Source organism: Cajanus cajan, chromosome 5, assembly GCF_000230855.2.
Source record: "Cajanus cajan strain Asha chromosome 5, NIPB_CcT2T_4, whole genome shotgun sequence".
Classification (NCBI taxonomy): Eukaryota; Viridiplantae; Streptophyta; class Magnoliopsida; order Fabales; family Fabaceae; genus Cajanus; species Cajanus cajan.
The window spans coordinates 65265711-65276210 of NC_138521.1; the positions used below are offsets into that span (position 1 = coordinate 65265711).

The following is a 10500-nucleotide window of genomic DNA, read 5'->3' on the forward strand; positions in this document are numbered from 1 at the left end:
TTTTTACGCATCAATCAATTTAAAATTATTATTTTATTAAAAATTTGACTTTTATAATAATAAAATTAACTCTCTATCCACACACATATGTGAGCACGGTCAAGACACACACATATATGAGCACGGTCAAGACATATGTATATAAAGCGACCAATTGGGTAAAGTACAAGGTTAAGGACTTAGTCTCTAATTGAGTATTGGAAGGGTGTAGTATTCGAAGGTAGTTGATAAACTAATCTCATAGGTGCCTTAGTAGTATAAGCTAATGTCATAGTAGGTTCATGCCCAAACTATTTTACCCTGACAGAGTATTAGGCTTCCTAGCTAGTTTAAGTGACGAAAACTGAGAAATCAAAATAAGTTGTTAAACAAGTTCTCTAAAAGGCTTGAAGTTGTCTATATCTGAATTGGTTGTTATAGATCAAATGTTATGATTTGGTAGGGTCTAATCACTTAAATTGCTCACCTTTATTGTAAGAGATCCATAGTTTATTTGTGTAATGACACATTAGTTGTTTATTGTTGTTTATGTTGATAATGTTGTTATGCTAAAGTTGTTAAGATATGTTGTAATTGGTAATGAGTTGAAGTTGTGTTGTGTAAAGGACTATTGTTGTTTAAGTTGTTTCATTTTGTTGTATATGTTGTTTCCTTTTCATAAGCTTACACTGACTTGTTTTTCTTATAGTTGGTACTACAATGATCATACTTGGTATGAAAGTATGACAAGATTATCATGTGGGCTTGTGTAGTCTGGTGGGGTTCATGTTGGTGATGACCCGATTTTAGAAATGTTACTCTTATATAGATTGTTTTTGGTTTAGATGTTTGACCAATAACTAAGTTTATTTTTGCACACAATAATGTAATTGATGTATTTGTATATATGTAACCCTGTTTAAGCATATACATACATACATACATATCATGCATGAATGATCAGGTGACTGTTGCATGATAAATCTAGGTTAGTTAATGATTGTCTATTCTTTCAATTGTGTTAAGACTAAATATATAGTAAATATAGTGACTAATCAAATAGTTACACAATACATATTTTTTAATTTAGGCTAAATTTCACTTTGCCCTTTATTTTTTTTTGTTTTATAAATTTAATTTTTAACATATTTCTAAAATTATACACAAATAATTACACACAAATGTTAAATATATTTAACTTGTTTAATTATTTTAAATATTACTTGAATTCAAATTACTTGTATAATGTGTGAGATGTGAACTAGTTAAATAAACAATTATCGACAAACATCTTTAATGTGTAATGAAAAATTAATAAATACTTTTATTATTCTTTTTTTTCAAAATAATAAAAAAATATTTTTTTAGTTCTTATAATTTTATTTAATTTATATTTTAATTCATGTAGTTTAAAATTGACTTTTTAAATTTCTATACTTATATTTTTTTAATTCTTTTTAATTTTTTTCATTAGTTTGTTTCTAATATCATTAAATGTGAATGATATGAATTTATTAAATTTATATGAATGATATATTTAATTTTGTGGATATTAAGGTGTGAGTTAATAGTTTAAAATGAAATAAAGATTTGTGAAGAATGACATGACACTTAACGAGAAAGAGGATACCCCAGAAAACAGAAGCTTTCCCTAGTGAACTTGGCACCTTTATTATGAACAAAGAGGACATCAACTATGTCTAGACCATGGAAGAACTCAGCCACATCAGTTTGATTACAATCAAAGGGAAGGCCACGGAGTGGAACAATAGAAAAAGGAGGAGGCGGAGGAGGTTGGCTAACATATCCATAAGGAGATGGATTGTAATACAATTGGAACCAGGGGGAGTACCATAGAAACAAGATCCTGGATCAACAGTTCGCTGGCGTTTTCAGCCATTTCACGCCCATCGCCACCATCACCAAATTTACTACAATTTCCATCCATATATGTACCGTGGTGGTCTTCCATGAGCAGACCGAAGTAGGTCAGCAAAATATTGATCTAATATGCTCTTCGCACCTTAGTGCTCGAGCATGGAGGGCTATGTACCGTGGTGGTCTCCCATTGACCAACTCGAGGCACATCGGCAAAATGACGAGTCCATAATAGGGACCCAAATATGAGAAGATTTATTGGCTCACTCAGACAATCAATAAAATCCCACAATCCGTGGGATCAATAATAAATACCGGGAGTTACGAGTCCATAATGAGGCGTGATTTATGAGATCATAAAGAGGAGTGTGCGATTCATATCTGTAACACTACACCATTATATATAGCAATGATTAGGTCTAAGAGAAAAGGGATTACTCTTATCAAATATTCTAGGTCAAGATTGCTATCAAGTTCTTTTAACTCGGTATCGCTAAGGATTCTTCAGCGGTGATTTCCAATATCGGAACAGTATACAACAGAAATCAACAATTTCTTTAGTCAACAAATATCAAGTTTTACCTCTAGCTAAACCGTAAATTTCAGTTACATCATTACCGTCTGGCCATCAATAATAAAATAAACTCAATTCATATTAAGTTCGAAACAGTAAAATAATATTTTTGTCTAATTACCGTGTCCCACAGTAAAAAAGACGACAATAAGATTTTCTTTTTCGCTTGTTTTACGAACACGTCTTTGACGAACCGATCGAGATAGAGAAAAAATTTTAAAGAAATTTTATGATATCTTATTTGAGAGGTATAGATATAATTTTTTATATTTTATATTTTTAATAATTTATTTAAATAATATTTATAATATTTTATTCTTTCAATTTTTAAATTATTTAGTTATTTTATTTTTATTTTATATATTTTAATTTATTTGTAATAATATTATTATATATTTAAATAGTTTAATTTTATTAATTTTTTAAATATATTTTTATCTTTTCACTTAAAATTTTTGAATTTTTATATTTTAATTTTAATAATTTTTTAAGTATATTTTTTGTTTTTTTATCTTAAATTTTTAAATTTCTATATTGTAATTTTAATAATTTTTTATTTTTACTATTTATTATTTTTTAATATTTTATAATATTATTGAAATCTTATAATTTTAATTTCTATAATTTTATCTTATTTTTTATTTTATAAATATAATTTTGATTATTTATTTTATAATTAAATTATTTTCTTTTAAATCTTTTGTGAGTTTACATAAAAAAATATATTAAAACTCCTTGCAACTTCTAAAATTTTATCATTAAAGACTCTTCATTTCGCTTCTTTTAAACCATTAATTCACACGTTATTGTACATAAAATTAAATATATCATCTTCATGTTGATATAATAATTAAGATAATGTTACTCACACATAATGGTATTAGAAATAAATTAACAGCAAGAACAAAATACTTAAGAAAAATATAAATATAAAAACTAAAAATATTTATTTTAAATTATAAAAATTAAAAGGTAAAGTAAGTAAAATTATAAGATCTAAAAATTATTTTTTTTAAAAATAAAAATTTATTTACTACAAATCCATTGTCATTTTAGAAATTAAAGGCTTGGTCTTAATTTTTTTAATTCATATCCTTATTTAGTGATTGTGTATGATAATTAACTTAAAATTATCTCGGCTAACTAAATTAAACAAGAGAGAATTTAATAATTTAATTCAAAATAATTTAATTTAATTTAATTTTTAAATAATTTAATTCAAAATAGTTGTATGAAGATTCCTACTATCAGGTATGCTGAGACCAACGTAGGTGTGCGGAACGCGATAACAAACGTTTATTATCTCGATCAAGAATTGGTGTTATTCGGCTGTATCGGTGGTCAAGATGGCTGAAATATATTCTGATATTTTCTTTCCGGTGTAATTACTATATCCAAATGGCTATAAAGATGAAGATGGAAGACGCAATTAAAGTGTAAAAATGAAGATGTGAGCCATAAAAAAAGTATCCAATAGAGGGAGAAACCAAAACAATGACGAATAAAAGTTGGGAAAATCAAGAAAGTGAAGATGATTGCGATTTTGCATATGTGGCAAGTTTTTTTCAACCTTCAAAAAATTATATTAATCTACTATTTTTAAAAGGTTTTTTTATATAATTTTTAATTGAAATTTTGTACATACTAATTGTGCTCCTTTTTTTATCCTACTGATTAAAAGTGTTGTCTAAATTTTCAAGTCATGTTTTCACTGCGTTAGGATTGTACCTTTTATTTATTTTAAACACATGAATGGAGTATCCATCGCATGTTGTACAAGCGTCGCTGTTTGAACTTTGAAGCTTGTCACACACTCTAAGGCGCTCAAACACATTTTTAACATCAATGTTTATATTTGTGTTACACAAGTTATAGCCACATATATTAATACAATTATTATCCTCTTAAGTATATCCTCCTTTATTTTCTGAGTCCACAACTATTATTTTAGGATTTTGTTAATAAGTGATATATTTTTTTTTCATAATAGCAACAATAAAATTTAAACTTAAAATCTCATATAAATTACACAAATTTTCCATCACTAGGTTAATTTATAATTTAGTGGCTAGAGTGATAAGCTATTATTTGAATTTATTTATTACATTTTATTTTAAAATAACCTATTGTTAATTTTGTCACTATTATTACAGTGAAATACAATTTTACATTGTTTCTACACTGAAATAGAAATGAATATAAAGATGAAAGCGGAACATGAGATCAAAGAATGAAGATGAAGATGAAAGTCAGAAACAAGGTATTAATTATAGATGTCAATCAGAAAGGAAATGAAGATGAAAATGGAAGTCGTGAACAAGCTAGAAAAACCAGGTTTAACAAAAATAGTGAGATAACTATGAGGATAGAAATAGAGGAAGAAAGACAGGAGAAAAATATGACTAAAACAAAGTCGAACAGAGGTCAAGGAGAAATCATGAAAGTGAAGATGTTTACAGCACTGTACATATAAGAGAAGCTTTTCTTAACCTTTGTAAAAATTATATTTTACTATTTTCAAAAAAATTGTACCCATCATGTGACTTTAATTTTTCGTCCTACAAAGTATGCCTTTAACTTTGGAGCTATATTCAAGTCACATCCTCCACGTATTCAAGCTATAATTTTTTTTCTTCTTACTTTAACACCAAAGTGAAGTATTAAACACATGTTGAATGTTTGTTATATAAGTGTCGGTGTTTGACACTAATTAGACTCCGTCAAACACATCATTAACAGAGTGTTTGTGTAATTGTGCTGCTCATTCTTATATTTACCCATATGAACACATAATTTTTTCTTCTTCTCTCTAAAGTATATTCCTCTTTTATTACTAAAAATTGTTGGTAAATTAATTTGAATTTATATTCCTTAATTAAAAACTAAAATTTAATCTTAACATAGAAATTCCAACTAAATGTACCTATTTACTATAATTTATTTTAGTCTCTTGTTAATAAGTGATAAATTTTGTTTTGGATATATAATAATAATAATAATTGAATTTAAAATGCCTTATAAACTACATTGAATCTTTAAGCTTTACATTTTGTTTTAAAATAACATAGCATTAATTTTGTAACTTGTTTCTTTATTTATTATTTGAAAAATGAAAAGATAGATATTATTGTTTTTGAAATTATGATTTTCTCTTAGAACCTATGAATAAAAAAGATAATTAATAAAGCGAACAATATTAGAAAGATTTAGATAAAAGATGAAAGCACAAGTATTGTGAAAAGGAATATTAGGGAATCAAAATCCGAAACTTGGTGTGACGTTGGGGTGCATATGATCCGTTGATAAAAGCAAAGGGTTTGATGATCATGTAATAAAAAAGTGATATATATAGTTGGAGAGTGGCACACTGGCACTGCCACCCAATAAGAACGGGGAAAGAGATCCGTGATCCGGCTGATATAAAAAAGACACTTTCATACTAAAAAGAGACAGCGGGCAAGGCAGTGAAAAGAGTTTACAGTACAGATTCTAATTCTACACGAGGTGAATATAAAGAAGAAAGAAGCCCTTTAAAGTTGTTTTAAAAAAGTAATCGGGCTTTTCTGGCTGATCCAGACAAATCTTCAGCCATCGCGCTCCAGCCTCCAGCCTCCAGCCTCCAGCTAAGAATCACGTTCGTACCGATTCTTCTTCTAATAATCCCGCAGAATCACTAATCATTATTCTAACATTTCCCACCACTCCATAGATTCATGCACCCTCCCTCCCTCCTTTTTTTTATTATTTTATTTTAAACTAAAACGAGGGCACGACGCCGTATGGAGTGTCGAGCATGAGCGCAGCAGCCGTTGCAGGGCTGTAGAGACGGTCCACGTCGGAATCAATTTCGGTTCGCTTGGCGAACCGCCCTTTAATCCTGGGCCGGGTTTCCGCATAAGCCTTTCTCGAAGCGTATCGAATAGTCTTCTCGAACTTTCTGTTCTTCCTCTTCTCTCTGTATCGCAGCACCCTCGCTTCACGGTCCATCCCACACAACTGGGTCGCCGCACTTCCCCCTGACACAGCAATTCCACTCGAATCCGAACTGTTCCGACCAAACGAGTACGATATCTCCGACACCGTGTTCCCATCCGGCACCACTCCAACATCTAGCGACGACGACGAAACCTGTCACAAAATTTAAATTAACACCCATCAGCACAAATACAATAATATTTAAGTGCCTAATTAATTGCTACTGGTGGTACAAGTACTACTATATACTTACGCTTTGGCTAAGAGACTGTGATGGATAGTTAAAGGACGATAGCTTGGAGCGGCAAAAGTCGATGTCGAAGCAATTCTCTGATTGGTGGTGGTTATTCATGAGCGGGGGAGGCAGAGAGGGCTTGCTTTGAACTGGAACCACGCTGTCGTTTGTGGTGCTGTTGTTGTTTTGGAAGGAGTTTGAGTAATCAAAATCGAGAAAGGGATCCATTTCAGAGAAGAAAATCTCCTTGGACTTGATATCTGGTGTGTCCATGAGTTTGGAGCCGAAATTGGGATTGGGGATGAGCCAGGCCGCGGCGTCGGCGTCGTCCGGGGCGAAGGCGGCGGCGTCGTCGGTGGGGACGAGGAAGCCGAAGGAGGCAGCGGCGGAAGCTTTGACTATGGATTCAGCAGAGTCGAAAAAGGGCTGAACGGGAAGGCGGTCGTGGCGGCGGGAGAGGGGATTGGCGGAGTGGATGTCAGAATCGCACGTGACACAGAGTGCGGCAGCGTCTGCCTTACACGTGACAGCAGCGGGGGCTTGCTCGCACACCTCGCACATCCACACGCGCTCGTGGCGCGACGCGAGTTTGTTGGCACAGTGAATCTTGGTGTCACAGGCGATGCAGAGGAAGGCGGAATCGGGGCGGCAGAAAAGCGCCGCCGAAGCCAGCTTGCAGGAGTCGCATGGCTTGGGCGGCACGGTCCAGCCGCTCCTCAACCCCTTCAAGCCTCCTCTTTCAATTCCCATCTCTGAAGCTACAAAAGCACTTTTGAAAAACGCGGCTTACTAGTGTCGTGGCGAGTGGCGAGTGGAATAGAAAGGAGGGATACGCGAACTTGAATGTTGGGCGAGTGCGTGAGTTGATTTCTTTGGGTGCGGTTTTTCTATTATCTATATTAGTGACTAGTCGTATTGAGGAAATCTAGGTGATGACGAATCAATTGGGGACACGTGGTTCTCTCTTGGCCACATAAATGGTTCGCTCAGACCAACTCTATTAGAATAGATATGTATTGCGGAGTAGTAGTTGTCATCGTGTTGTGTCTGTGCCGACGTGGGCCCTTCACGGACAATAGATGCAATCACACTTTCTTTTATATGCTTTATTAACATTATTTTATTATTACACAGGATTCATTTCTTTTTCAACTCTTATTATATTTTCCAAACAACAAAAATAAAATATTTTCTGCTTTTATTTTACTACTATATTTCACCTGTATTCTTAATTTCATAACAATATTTTTGGTTTACTGATATAAAAGGTAAATAACAATTTCTTAATAAATACAATTTCCCCCCTTGTATTAACCAGAGCCTCATACTCATCAATCAAAATATCAGGAGACACGATTGGGAAGGGGCGACATGCTAAAGTTGGCACGAAGAGGCAACAGCAAGCCCACATGGGGGTAAAATGATATATAGCAGAGAGAATGACACAATTTTAAAGTGATGGCCAGTATTTTTCATTTAGTGTGTTTGGATGAGAAATTTTACAAATTCAAGGAATTTAAAATTCTTGGTATTTGAATTACTTTGATTTCAATTTCTATCATTCTTAAAATATTTTGTTTGGATAAGTCAATTCAATTTTTTTAAACTTTTAAATTGTTAATTTGGATATGATAATTTGATTCTATCATGATAAAATTATTTTTAAAAATATATTTATATGTTAAGATTTTTAAATAAAATTTTATAAAAATAAATATTAACCAATTTTTAAATATTTAATAATTTTAAAATTTATTAAATAATATTTAATATTTTTTTAAAATATTTTTGAATATTCAATAATTAAAAATATGAAGATATAAGATAAAATATATAAGTGAAATAAGGGGAAAAAAATATGAAGAATTTCAAATTCTTACCTTTTTGGGAGAATTTGAAATTCTATTATTTCAATGAATTTTACAAATGCTTGGATTTCAAATTCTTTGTAAATTCTCCATCCAAACAAAGTATTTCACCTCAAAGAATTTGAAATTCTTCAAACAAATGAATTACTCCATTAAAATTCTCCATCCAAACATACTCTTAGTGTCTAAACTCTAAAGTGTGTTAATAATACAACGAACTTGTTTAAATAATATTTTGTTTATGCAATTCATTAATACGTTTTCTATTTTTCCTTCTTTTAAATTCATTCTAATTAAATGCGAGTAAATTTAATTTATGATATTTTGTCAAGTTGAGATTTCATTTCATATCCTACGGATATTTATTCACTTTATTTCCTTTACAAGATTTTGAGAGAATTTTACGAGCTGAAACCTTTTCTAAAAATAAAATGTTTTTGTGATTTGGAAACAGACAATAGCCAATTATAGATGTATTCATTTCATGTGGATATGAAACTTACTTTCCCCTATTAGGGACTCAAAATTCTTGAGCTTTCAACACTGTGAAAAAGCGTGAAATCATACGATATAATCCAATGTAATAGTCAAACAATAACGTAAGATGCAGCCTTTATTTTTATATAGGAATGGATATGGTCATCAGAATGTTCTAGATAAGCACCTTGTATTTCATTTTATTTTTTGCTAGTTCGTAAAATGTGTGATATATTAACTGTAACATCTAACGCGCGAAATAACTTGCATATTATTATTCCAACTTAATTAAGAACTTTAAATTCTAAACATAAATATAAAATTGTTCCGGTATTGGAGATCACCGCCGAAGAACCTTTAGCGATACTGAGCTAAAAGAACTTGACAACAATCTTGACCTAAAACATTTGATAAGAGTAACATGTCCTCTTAGACCTAATCATTGCTATATATAATGGTGTAGCGTTATAGACATGAATCACACACTCCTCTTTATGATCCCATAAATCACGTCTCATTATGGACTCGTAACTCCCGGTATTTATATTATGGTTCCCACGGATTGTGGGATTTTATTGATTGTCTGAGTGAGCCAGTAAATCTTCCCATATTTGGGTCCCTATTATGGGCTCGTCATTTTGCCGATGTGCCTCGAGTCGGTCAATGGGAGACCACCACGGTACATAGCCCTCAATGCTCGAGCACTAAGGTGCGAAGAACATATATTAGATCAATATTTTGCCGACCTACTTCGGGTTGGCTCATGGGAGACCACCACGGTACATAGCCTTCCATGCTCGAGCACTAAGGTGCAAAGAACATGTTGGATCAACATTTTGCCGACTTACTTTGGTCGATCTGTGGGAGACCATCATGGTACAAAAATTATATTAAACACTTAAAAATATAATTATTCATTTATAACTAATAGCCCTATTTAGTTTGAGCAGGATTATTTTTCATAAAAGATACATGCAGTTTTTGCCAAATAAGTATTCTCTCCGGTTTTAAACTTAAACAAAAAAAATTGTTTTTAAAAATTTTAAATATAAGTAAATCTCAAACTAATTTTAATATCACAATCTCCAAAATATTCTTTTAATATCATAATCTCCTAAATATTCTTTTAATTAATTAAGAAACAATTTTTTCAATATTCATTTTTATTATTGATTTCACTTTCAAGGAAGAGTAATTTAGAAAAATGGGTTATTTTTTTTTAACGAGATTAAAAAAATAAATTATATAAACCAACTTTCTTAGTTAATATAAATTAATCGATTTTTTTATCATGTGAAACAAATAACTAAATTATCAAGATCAATAAAATAATTAAGTTAAATAATTATAATTAATAATGTCATAATTAAAATTTGATCCAAAATATATCCTTTAAATTAACTGATTTAAGTAATAATTATACTTAATAACAACTACACCTAATTTAAAAGTTTAACCAACAAGTGTGTCTTTTGTTGTTAATAAAAAATGTACTCACTTGCATGAAAGTTAAG

General features: G+C 31.0%; 1 protein-coding gene across 1 annotated transcript; it reads right to left on the reverse strand.

The window, feature by feature from the left end:
• Nucleotides 1-5846: 5846 nt before the first annotated feature.
• On the reverse strand, nucleotides 5847-7526 carry COL5 (CONSTANS-like 5). Its single transcript, XM_083075685.1, has 2 exons — nucleotides 6660-7526; nucleotides 5847-6559 (listed from the first exon to the last, which is right to left on the reverse strand). The coding sequence occupies exons 1-2, from the start codon at nucleotides 7389-7391 to the stop codon at nucleotides 6188-6190; spliced, it is 1104 nt and encodes a 367-aa protein (XP_082931811.1). The 5' UTR covers nucleotides 7392-7526; the 3' UTR covers nucleotides 5847-6187.
• Nucleotides 7527-10500: the final 2974 nt, after the last annotated feature.